Below are 12,778 nucleotides of genomic sequence, written 5' to 3'. Positions count from 1 at the left end.
GCGGCAGGGCAGCCTTCCACCCTTTGGCACAGACTTTGGTTTTCCAAAGGCCATGAGGGGTTTTAGACCCTGGACCCCAGACATTTTCCAAGACTCTTTTATATTATGACAGACAAGCCAATCCTGCCTGAGCTTTTCTGCCAACATGTTAGCATTCATTTCTTTCAAATTGAAGAACTCCTTTTGGCATTTTTTATAAGGCAGATCTGGTGTTGATGAATTCCCTCAGCTTCTATTTGTCTGGGAAAGTCTTTATCTGTCTTTCATGTTTGGAGGATATTGTTAGGTACAGTATTCTTGGATAGTAGTTTTCTTTCTTCAAAACTTTGAATATAGCATCCCAGTCCTTCCTGGCCTTCAAGGTTTCTGCTGATAAATCTACTGAAAGCCATATAGGAGCTCCATTGAATGTGATATGATTCTTTTCTTTTGATGCTTTGAATATTTGTTCCTTGTCTTTGATTTTTGCTAATTTTGATTATGATATGCCTTGGGAAATTCCTCTTTGGGTTGAATTTGTTTGATGACATCTGAGCTTTCTGTTCCTGGATGCTGTTGTCTTTCTCCAGATTTGGGGAATTTTCAGCCTTACTCTTTTAATATGCTTTCTAGGCCCTTTTTCTCTCTCATCTCCTTTGGGAATGCTAATTTTGCAGAAGTTAGTTTGCTTGAACGTGTCCCATAATTCTCACAGGCTTTTAAAATTCTTTTTTGCTTTTTGCTCTTCTGACTAGGTAATTTCATATGTTCTGCCTTCAGGCTTACTAATTCTTTCCTCTGTTTGGTCGAGTTTGCTGTTGAAGCTTTCTAGTGAGTTTTTCACTTCAGTTATATTCTTTATTTCTAGGATGTATATTTGATTTTTAAAAATTGTTTCTATTCATCATATTTCTCATTTTGTTTTTCAAATTTGATTTAGTTTTCTATTTGGATTTTTTGTGTGTATGTAATTCCTTAAAATTCTTTTTAAGAGGATTACCCTGAATTGCCTGTCAGACATTTCATAGATCTTCAGTTTTTCTGGATCTGTTGCTGGAGCTCTGCTGGTTTTGTTTGGTAGTGTAATATTTCCCTGACTTAAGTTGATGCTTGTGTATTTGAAGAGATAGCTACCACTTCCACTTTTTTGCAAGTTTTCTTTGGTAGTATTAGACCTTTATACTTCTTAGTTTCAGAACTTGAACCCTGGCCTCTTGTTTTTTTCTTGGTCTGGCAAGAACTTATGGTGGAATTTAAACAGTATTCCAGAACCAAGTCACTGCACTTCTGTTCTTTCTCAGTCTGGTGAAGACTCTTAGTACTGGAGCTTAAACACTTCCCTGGAACTATATTGCTGGCCTTACATTATTTCCCAACCTGGGAAATACTTAAGTGGGTACTGTAACTTAATCCCGACCTTTTAGTTGTTTCCAGGCCAAGGAAAGACTTCATACAGTCACCTGGGCTTTGTGGAAAATACATGTAGGGATTTGATCCTTCCCTTGGATTGTGCCCCTTGCAGTGCTTTTGCACTGGCCACTCCCTTCAACATGGCATTCCCACTGGCCAATGTGCCGAGTGGCCGCCAAGATCTGCGCACCAGTTGCTGTGATCAGCACCCTATTCTTTCTCCCCAGTTCACCCCAGGTGTTTCTGGCCTCCAGGCACTCCCAGTGGTTCCGTGGGATGGAACTGGAGTGGGCTTCTTGTGAAGATGCCCAGACCAGCAAGGAGAGCAATTTTCCACTTCTAATTCCCTCTTATCAGCAATCGTGGGTCTAGGGAAATTCTCTTTGAGTTTTGCCAGCTTGTAGGGAGGGGGCAGTTGGCACAGTGTGAAATGACTGTTTCTCTTACTAATCATAGTTTCTTGATTCTGTGGGCCCAGAGGATTTCTCCACTTCTCTTCAGAGTTCTAGCATATTCAGGGTGGTATCCTTGTATTTGAATAGTTTCTGGTTGTATTTTTGTAGGGGGAATGGTGCTCGGCAATCTTCTGTTCCACCATCTTGCTGATATCACAACACCAAAAAAAAGTTTTTATTAGAATATCTGCCACAGAAATCCAGAAGGATAAGCCTCCATTAGTTTTTGTTTCTTGTGAAAATCAAGCCAATTCTTATGCAAATGAAAGCTTCACTCCATAAATGTATTTTAGGCCCCTGTCTTGGAGAAACTTACAGTTTGATGACTTGATTAATGATCTCTTTTATCATTCTTCCATCATTTAATATGGTGACTTAGAAAATCTTAAATAAGCTATGGAGTATCCCCAGGAGTTCCATGATCAGCTTTCAAAGATACATAAATGTACACATCCACACACGTATAGTGTCTTGTAGTCTAGTCATAAGCTATTCACAATATTAACCAATCATCCAAAAAGTGGTAAGATCTGTCTGAAATGAATGTTTTAATACATCATCAAAAATTCCACATTTTAATACTCAAAATTTAAGCAAATTCCTCAATACATTATTTATATGCAGTAAATGGAATTATTTAAATTGGTACAAACTGGGCATGGTGGCTCATGCCCATAATCCCAGCACTTTGGGAGGCTGAGGCAGGTGGACGACTTGAGGTCAGGAGTTCGAGATCACCCTGACCAACATGGTGAAACCCCATCTCTACTAAAAATACAAAAAATTGGCCTGGCATGGTGGCACACACCTGTAATCTTAGCTCTCCAGAGGCCAAGACAGGAGAATCTCTTGAGCCCAGGAGGCGGAGGTTGCAGTGAGCAGAGATCATGCCATTGCTGTCCAGCCAGGCCGACAGAGTGAGACTTCATCTCAAAAAAACATAAAATAAGCCAATCACGGTGGCTCAGGCCTGTAATCCCAGCACTTTGGGAGGCCGAGGTGGGCGGATTACTTGAGGTCAGGAGTTCGAGACCAGCCTGGCCAACATGGTGAAACCCCGTCTCTACTAGAAAATATAAAAATTAGCTGGGCATGGTGGCAGGCACCTGTAATCCCAGCAGCTTGGGAGGCTGAGTCACGAGAATCGCTTGAATCTAGGAGGCAGAAATTGTGCCACTGCACTCCAGCCTGGGTGACAGAGCGAGACTCTGTCTCAAAAAATAAATAAATAGATTGGTATATTTCAGTTATCAGGGATATTCATATTTTCCTTTTACCACCCCCCTGAAAGTCACCTATTAAACAGAACCTTCTCTTAAATGATAGCTATATAGATTATAGATATAGCTTCAAGATAAGTTCTCTAGTCCCCTAATATGCCTTCCTCCTCACCTGCCCCCCAAAAAAACTTAGCTTCTCTGTGGTCGTTTTCTGCTAGAGATTGGTTTATTTTAATATCACATGAAATTATTCTCATTTTATTCAGTTATTTTACCTCTCATTTGAGAGGCCTACTCTGACTTTTATGTATAAACTAGTACATGCTATATACATATACCGGTTTTTTTTTAACTTCCCTTTATAACCAGTAACAGTATATACTTATCTACCGTTTATTCACTAAAGTGAGAGCTCCATGAGAACAGGGATTTTGTCGTTGTTTGTTCCTAAGATCCCTTTTACCTAGAGCAATGCCTAGAAATAAGGTACCTTTAGCAATTTTTTTTTTTTTTTTGAGACGTAGTCTCGCTCTGTCACCCAGGCTGGAGTACAGTGGCACGATCTCGGCTCACTGTAAGCTCTGCCTCTTGAGTTCATGCCATTCTTCTGCCTCAGCCTCCCAAGTAGGTGGGACTACAGGCGCCCGCCACCACGCCCGGCTAATTTTTTGTATTTTTAGTAGAGACGGGGTTTCACTGTGTGAGCCAGGATGGTCTCAGTCTCCTGACTTCATAATCTGCTTGTCTCAGCCTCCCAAAGTGCTGGGATTACAGGCGTGAGCCACCGTGCCCAGCCAACTTAGCAGTTTTTAAGTTTTGTTAGAATAAATCTAAACAAATTAAAAATTTCAAATCTTTTTTTGCCATATTTCAGATGTTTTGTTACTACATGATATTTTTATTAATTTACCAATAATGTCATTTTACTAAAAACTGTTGGGTTCGTAGATAATGTTTCTAGATAATAAGGTGTGAATTTTTTTAATTATTGATGAAACATTTGGTTATATGTTATAATTACATGACTGTGAAATCAGTGTTTAGGAAAATAGAACTTAGGGCCAAGGCAGGCGTATCACCTGAGGTCAGGAGTTCGAGACCAGCCTGGCCAACATGGTGAAACTTCCTCTCTACTAAAAATACAAAAATTAGCCCAGCATAGTGGCAGGCACCTGTAATTTCAGCTACTTGGAAGACTGAGGCAGGAGAATTGCTTGAACCCGGGAGGCGGAGGTTGCAGTGAGCCGAGATCATGCCACTGCACTCCAGCCTGGGTGACAGAGCGAGACTCTGTCTCAAAAAAGAAAATAGAACTCAGTTTAAAATTACATATTCTAGTATCAATCATACAGGATAATAGCAGTCCTTATCATTTTCACACATATTTGGACATTGATTGTTCATCGTAAAAGTTTCCCTTTACATTTTATATCTAGTTTAACCTGTAGGACATTGTTCAGATGCCACCATTTTCCGACCTATAATGACATCAGTTACATATTTCTATTGAAATAGATGAATAATCTGATCTCTGATTTTTTTTTTTTTTTTTTTTTTTTTTTTTCTGGAGTCTCTGTTGCCCAGGCTGGAGTGCAGTTGTGCAATCTCGACTCTCTGCAAGCTCCACCTCCCGGGTTCATGCCATTTTCCTGCCTCAGCCTCCTGAGTAGCTGGGACTACAGGCGCCCGCCACCATGCCCGGCTAATTTTTTGTATTTTTAGTAGAGACGGGATTTCACCGTGTTAGCCAGGATGGTCTCAATCTCCTGACCTCATGATCCACCTGCCTCGGCCTCCCAAAGTGCTGGGATTACAGGCATGAGCCTCTGCACCTGGCCTGATCTCTGATACTCTTTTTCCTCGCTCCACCTTTTTGTTGTTGTTAAACACTGAAATGATTTGTGTGGTGAGGGAAGACTAAAGTTCATATTCATGTAACTTTGCAATGCCGTGTTATTTATTTCCAGGCTATTTAGCAGACATGACCCACAAGCAGAAGAAGCATTAGCAAAGAGGAGGGGAAGAAACAGCCCGAATGGAAACCTCATTAGGATGCTGGTTCTTTTCTTTCTTGAAAGTGAGGTAAAAATGTTTTAAGATAATTCCTTATTTCTTTTATTATATTACATTTTAAATAAAATTGTCAATTCATTTTAATTTTTTTCAATCAAATAAAAACAAGTCTGTTTCTTATAAAGTTACCTTCATGAATTGCATGATATAGAATCGGTCCTTTACCTTTTGTGGAAAGGTGTTCTGAATATATGTGTAGGTGTAGATCAACACTGAATACAGACTGGCAATTGTTAAACTTTTACAGTATTGCAATACTGCATATCTTTTTTTTTTTTTTTTTTCCTTTTGAGACAGGGTCTCACTCTGTCACCCAGGCTGGAGTACATTTGTGCGATCTCGGCTCACTGCAGCCTCTGCCTCCCAGATTCAAGGGATTGTCCTGCCTCAGCCTCCCAAGTAGCTGGGACTGCAGGTGCCCACTACCACGCCCAGCTAATTTTTGTATCTTTAGTAGAGACAGGGTTTCACCATGTTGGCCAGGCTAGTCTCGAACTCTTGACTTAGGTCATCTGCCCACCTTGGCCTCCCAAAGTACTGGGATTATGGTCATGAGCCACCATGCCCAGCCTGCATACCTTTTTTTTATTGTTGCCTTTTGTTTTTATGCCTGTAGCTTTTACATTACATTAAACAGTTTTTGAAAATTGTTAGACTGTTAATAACATTAGTTTTATCTTGTTTGAAAATTATTTAGTAAGGAGAAAGAAAAATATGAATTCATGTTTTCATTGATAGTTGTACAAGCCTCATAGCAATATTTCCGTGTGCTATATTCAGTTATTGCTTAAACAATTTTGTAATTAACACTTATATGTCAGGATCTGTTTTCGCAAGTAAACTTTGGTTTTTCCACCAAAATGGTGTGGGTTTTTTTTTTTATATCTATATTGTAATCTGTATTTCCTACTACTGCCGTGTCATTGGGGAAACAGTAAATTAAACCTGAAGAACTCCTGAATAACTTAACTTCTTCGTTTAGAAATGCTTGAAAATAGAGTTGCAGGCCAGGTGCAGTGGCTCACACTTGTAATCTCAGCACTTTGGGAGGCCGAGGTGGGCAGATGACTTCAGGCCAGGAGTTTTAAGACCAGCCTGGCTAATATAGCAAAAGTCTGTCTCTACTAAAAATAGAAAAAAATTAGCTGAGCGTGGTGGCACACACCTAATCACAGCTAATAAAGAGTCTGAGGCACAAGAATCGCTTGAACCCAGGAGGCAGAGGTTGCATGCAGTGAGCTGAGATTGTACCACTACACTCCACTTCGCAACAGAGCCAGATTCTGTCTCAAAAAAAAATTAAAATAAATAAGCAAACAAAATAGAGTTGCAAAAGAAGTAAAGAACATCTAGAAACCTAGGACTCTCAATTTTATTTGTTAAAAAGTGTTTTTGATTTGTGCTAGAATGTCAGTGAAGAAGAGAAACGATTCTATGAATGCTCAAGTTTGAGAGTAAGAGGGGAACTTCGTAGGAATAAGGAAGAGAGACACAAACAGGTAGCCTATATGAAAATTAAAATTGGAGAAGAACTCAGTCAGTGGAGTGAAGGGTGTTAGGGCAAAACAGCAGAAAGTGGTGAAGGAGTTGCTGCCATTTTTTAAGAGAGTTACCAATGACTAGAGAAATAAAGTCAGAAACAAAACTAGCTACAGAGTTGAATTTGAGTGAAGAATGTGTTTAATAGTGTTTTAAATATTAAATTTAAAATTACCTGAGGATCTTGTTAAAATGCCAGTTCTTATTCAGTAGCTCTAGAATGGGGCCTGAGATTCTGCATTTCTAACAGTCTCCAAAATAGTGCTTATGCTCGTGGTCCAAGGATCACACTTTGCATACTAATGATTTGAAGCATTATTTTCTTAACAAGCAAGGGTGGATGTATTACAGAATAAAATGCAAAATGTGAATTTTTTTAGTAAAACACTAACTACTCCGTAAATATCACATGTCTAGTAAACCATTTCAACTTACACTCTTACCTCCCTTAGGTTTTTTAGACGAATGGAATAAAAAGTAGCCAGGCACAGTGGCTACTTGGGAGGCTAAGGTGGGAGGATCCCTTGAGCCCAGGAGTTGCGCAGGCTGCAGTAAGCTATGATCGCACCATTCGCACTCCAGCCTGTGGAAGACCCTGTCTCTTAAAAAAAAAAAAAAAAAAGCAACAATAGTTTTGGAAATTGATAAGTATGAGATAACTACTGAAAAGTTTAGGGAATATGATGATCTTCGCTAACTGACTTTGATTATTAATTAAAGGAAAATGTTTTTTATCTATGAAAGCTCAAGGGCGTTTCAATTTATTAAAAGGCATGAGTACTTAGTTTCAGGTGTTTTGTCTTTTATTTAAAGAAGTAATTTGTAATGTTTATTACTGCACAATTTTCAGATGGTCTTACTGTATTCCTGTGTTTGCTACCATTTTCTAAAGTCTTACAACAGAATTAGAATGTATTTGCCAGCTGTATTACATTCCTTTTTTTTCCTTTTTTTTTTTTTCTGATACAGAGTTTTGCTCTGTCACTCAGGCTGGAGTGCAGTGGCGTGATCTCAGCTCACTGCAACTTCTGTCTCCCAGATTCAAGCAATTGTCATACCTTATCCTCCAAGTAGCTGGGACTACAAGTGTGTACCACCATGCTTGGCTAATTTTTGTATTTTTAGTAGAGATAGGGTTTCACCATGTTGGTCTGGCTGGTCTCGAACTCCTAACCTCAAGTGGTCCATCTACCTCGGCCTTCCAAAGTGCTGGGATTACAGGCATGAGCCACCATGCCTGGCCCTGTATTGCATTTTTGACAGCTACAAAAGCAACTGCAAATAGTATTGAAAGGTTTCTGGTTGATTCTAATGATTCATGATGTTTATATTGACTTTTATGGTCTCCTGTGTTTCACAAGAAATATTCTTTGTGAAAATCTCTCCTCTTTTTATACTAGTGTACACCTAGGGTGAATGCTTAATGAAACCATATTCTCATAGTATGATGGTATTCCAATTGTGCTGTACTCTGAATTTCTCTTTGTTTTACTGTCACACACTTTAATTGGTAAAATTTTGTAATAGACTTGTGAAATACTGAATTTAAAGAGACTTTAGAAATAATAAAGTAGAAAGAGTCTTTTTTTTGGGATGGAGTCTTGCTGGAGTGCAGTGGTGCAATCTCAGCTCACTGCAGCCTCTGCCTCCTGGGTTTAAGCGATTCTCCTGTCTCAGCCTCCCAAGTAGCTGGGATTAGAGGCATGCGCCACCATGCCTGGCTAATCTTTGTATTTTTAGTAGAGATGGGGTTTCACCATGTTGGCCAGGCTGGTCTTGAACTCCTGACCTCAAGTGATCCACCCTCCTCAGCCTCCCAAAGTGCTGAAATTACAGGCGTGAAGCACTGTCCCCAGCCAAGGGAGTCTTTTATAGATTAGTTACAGACTGATATGGTTTGGCCCTGTCCCCACCCACATCTCATCTTGAATTGTAATAATCCCCATGTGTCAAGGGTGGGACCAGGTGGAGATAATTGTATCATAAGGGCAGTTTTTCTTACATGGTTCTTATGGTAATAAGTCTCACGAGATCTGATGTTTTTATCAATGGAATTTCCCCTGCACAAGCTCTCTTGCCTGCCACCATGTAAGATGTCCCTTTGTGCTTCCTTCATGTTCTACCATGATTGTGAGCCGTCCCTGGTCATGTGGATCTGTTCTGTAAGTCCATTAAATCTCTTTCCCTTATAAATTTCCCAGTCTCGGATATGTCTTTATTAGCAGCATGAGAACAGACCAGTACACAGACATTTACCTGGGATTAACTGAACTGATTATTTTTTTCTTTATTTTACTGAAATGAGAAGTAGTAATATTTTAGTAGAATTATAAAATGTTGAATTGGAATCAGTCTGCAGTGCATGTAAAATGTGATTAAGAGATCTGCCTAAACAAGTCAGTAACTTTCTTTTCTTTTGGTACCAAAAGGTGATTTTTTAAGATGTTTCAACCTGTGACAGTCATTGATTTCAGGTGACAAAATACCTTGTATTTTAGATGCATGCCAGATAGTTGGATAAGTCGTACTCGAATGTGGTAAGTCTGGATTTCCCTAGAGGTAGTATGACTCCAGAATTTATTATAAAAAGTATGATGCAGCCATGCGCGGTGGCTCATGCCTGTAATCCCAGCACTTTAGGAGGCCGAGGTGGGCAGATCACGAGGTCAGGAGATCAAGACCATCCTGGCTAACACTGTGAAACCCCGACTCTACTAAAAATGCAAAAAATTAGCCGGGCCTGGTGGCAGGCACCTGTAGTCCCAGCTACTCTGGAGGCTGAGGCAGGAGAATGACAGGAAAATGACATGAACCCGGGAGGCAGAGCTTGCAGTGAGCCGAGATCACGCCACTGCCCTCCAGCCTGGGCGACAGTGTAAGACTCTGTCTCAAAAAAAAAAAAAAAGTTTGATGTTTTTCAAAGGGATAAGGATGCTATTAGTAGTTATTTCAAAACAACAAGAGCAACTCAGAACATTTCTGGATAATCTGGCAGCATGGTCACTCTTCTTCTTTTTTTAATTTTTTTATTTTTTGGAGACCAAATCTCGCTCTGTTGCCAGACTGGAGTGCAGTAGCGCAATCTTGGCTCACTGCAACCTCCGCCTCTTGGGTAAGTGATTCTCCTGCCTCAGCCTCCTGAGTAGGTGGGACTGCAGGCACGTGCCAGCATGCCCAGCAATTTTTGTATTTTTAGTAGAGACGGTTTCACCATGTTGGCCAGATGGTCTTGATCTCTTGACCTCATGATCTGCCCACCTTGGCCCCCCAAAGTGCTGGGATTACAGACGTGAGCCACCACACCCGGCCAGTCACCCTTCTTATGAATGAGGAGGATAATTGTGACAGTCGTTTAAGACAGGAAAATTGACAGCTTCTTATCGATATTTTTAAGAAATTTCCCAAAAATGCCAGGCACAATGGCTCACGCCTGTAATCCCAACACTTTGGGAGGCCGAGGCGGGTGGATTACCTGAGGTCAGGAGTTCGAGACCAGCCTGGCCAACATAGTAAAATCCAGTCTCTACTAAAAATACAAAAATTAGCAAGGTGGCGTGGTGGGATGCACCTGTAGTCCCAGCTACTCGGGAGGCTGAGGCAGGAGAATTGCTTGAACGCGGGAGGCAAGAGGTGGCAGTGAGCTGAGATCGTGCCACTGCATCCTGGGCGACAGAGCAAGACTCTGTCTCGAAAAGAAAAAAGTATGAAAGAGAAATTAAGATACAGTATAGATTAAGGAATTTTATTATATTGTGTAGTAGGAGCTGTGTAAGAGAACAGAAACAATGAAGGGAGGCCAGGCACAGTGACTCATGCCTGTAATCCCAACACTTTGGGAGGATGAGGCGGGTGGATCACTTGAGGTCAGGAGTTCAGGACCAGCCTGGCCAACATGGTGAAAGCCTGTCTCTACTAAAAATATAAAAATTAGTCAGGCATGGTGGCAGGTGCCTGTCATCTCAGCTACTCGGGAGGCTGAGGCAGGAGAATCGCTTGAACCTGAGAGGCGGAGGTTGCAGTGAGCCGAGATCATGCCATAGCATTCCAGGCTGGGCGACAGAGTGAGACTCTGTCTAAAAATAAAATAATTTAAAAAAAAACAATGAAGGGAAAGAACTAAATCAAAGGACATGCAGTCATATTACTGCCTAATAGACTCTATATGCAGACTTGAACATGTTTTCTAGGGAAGTGAAAAATCAATACAATAAAAGGAAAAGAGGAGTATAAGAAACATTGGTGAGCAAATAAAAAAAAACAAACCTTAGAGCTAAACCTAAAAAGTATGACACTGATGTTTAAGGCAAGTATCTATTAATTAGTTTTTAAATGTAGGAGTATAATGTTCAAATTAAATGCAGAGAAGTGAAAAATAGGCTAAGGATTTTGGTAATGGAAAAATACTAGAAAATAAAACCCTGAATGAAGGACAGATAAAGTAATCAAGAAAACATCACAAATAGAGCACAGAAAATAAAATACCAGCAATATTTTCAGCATGAGTAATCCCAGTAAATGTAAATCAATTAACATGTTTTATTAAAATGCAGATTATCATTTGGGATTGAAGTAAATGAAAAATAGCTATATGCTATTTACAAGCACATCTTAAAATAACTTATAGGAAGTTTATAAATAATAGGCTGGATAAAGGCTGGAAATAACTAATAAATGATTACACAAAGATAGCAGAGGGGGCAATATCAATACAAGATAAACCAGAATTAAAGACCAAAAGCATTAAGAGGGATAGAAAGGGGATATTTTGTATTTGTTGAAGGTATAATCTGCCAGTTATATGCAATTGTAAGTCTTCGTATATCTGTTCTACAGAAATACACATAAGCATAAAAGCATATTCAGCCGATTTTTTATTGTAAAATATATAAAACAAAATTTACCTTGTTAAGTATACAGTTCATTGGCATTAAGTACATTTATATTGCTAGGCAATCATCACTGCCATTTATCTCCAGAACTTTTTCAAATCTTCCCAAACTGAAACTCTTTATTTTAGCTTAAAAGAAAGCTCTTTAATTTATATATGTATAAATAATAACTCTTTAATTTAGCATGGCTTAATAGCAACAGTTTTGAAAACAATTTATTTTTCTTTTTTCTGCTGCCATTGTTCATCTTTGACTCTTGAGTTGTGCACCTCTTGTTCCTGTCACTGTTGGAGTAATGTTATGGATGGTCTAAGGATAGTTTCTCAGAATATGCGAATTAGGAAAGTTTGAAGATATCTCCCTCAAACCTTTGCCTATATTATTTACAAGCAAAGATGCTAATCAGTATTATTTACTCTGGCTTTGATGGAATTCACCGGGACATGTTGTGTGCATTTGAAATGCAGTCGAAATGATGTACTGAAGTAGTGTCAGAAGAGGCTGAGCATTACATAAGTGATTAAAATTCACACTGAAACCAGCCTAGTAACATGGTAACCCCATCTCTACAAAAAAAAAAAAAAAAAAGCCAAGCAGGGTAGCACACTCCTATAGTCCCAGCTACTCCAGGGGCTAAGTTCAGAGGATCACTTGAGCCCAGGAAGTCAAGGCTGCAGTGAGCTGTGATTGTGCCAGTGCACTCCAGCCTGTGCAACACTGTGAGACCCTGTCTCCAAAGGAGAAAAAAAAAATCACACTGAAGTTAAGAGTGATTATAGAGTTAGGAATGAGGAAGAAATCCAACTCAAGCGCTGAATGTGCTAAGATAACAGTAGATAACCAATAGTAGATCTAGAAGGGTGACTTTCATACTTTTGGGCCACTACTTATGATGAGAAAAACATTTTCTCTGACAAGTACAAGCACATATAACAGATTACAGTTAATGAAATAGTATTTACCCTTTTTATGTGCTATGCACTCTTTCTACTGTGCATCATTTTTTGAATCTTTGTTCTCAATGCATTGAATTGGTTTAATAACCCAAGAATGGATTGCAGTCTGTAGTTTGACTAACACTGATTACCAGGACTGTTTAACTGAATGTAATGAGCCTCAAAAGTGGAAGATCTTTTATATTAGGGTGGAGAAGTTACTTGTAAGTAGCAGAAACCAGAACAATGCCAACACCTTCTGTACTTGCCTTCCCTGA

The 12,778-nt window shown here is 39.6% G+C and overlaps 1 protein-coding gene across 5 annotated transcripts in view; it reads left to right on the top strand.

Annotated features, from left to right (window-relative positions):
- The window catches only part of STAG1 (STAG1 cohesin complex component), a 406,617-nt gene that overhangs the window by 282,815 nt on the left and 111,024 nt on the right, over positions 1-12,778 (top strand). For all 5 annotated transcript variants that reach the window (XM_024244311.3, XM_063722218.1, XM_063722219.1 and 2 more), the window contains one exon: positions 5,032-5,146. In XM_024244311.3, coding sequence (XP_024100079.1) covers positions 5,032-5,146 — 115 coding nt within the window. The remainder of the gene's footprint in view (positions 1-5,031; positions 5,147-12,778) is intronic.

The sequence above is a fragment of the Pongo abelii genome, chromosome 2 (assembly GCF_028885655.2).
Source record: "Pongo abelii isolate AG06213 chromosome 2, NHGRI_mPonAbe1-v2.0_pri, whole genome shotgun sequence".
NCBI classification, from domain to species: Eukaryota; Metazoa; Chordata; class Mammalia; order Primates; family Hominidae; genus Pongo; species Pongo abelii.
This window is presented reverse-complemented; position numbering and strand designations above follow the sequence as displayed.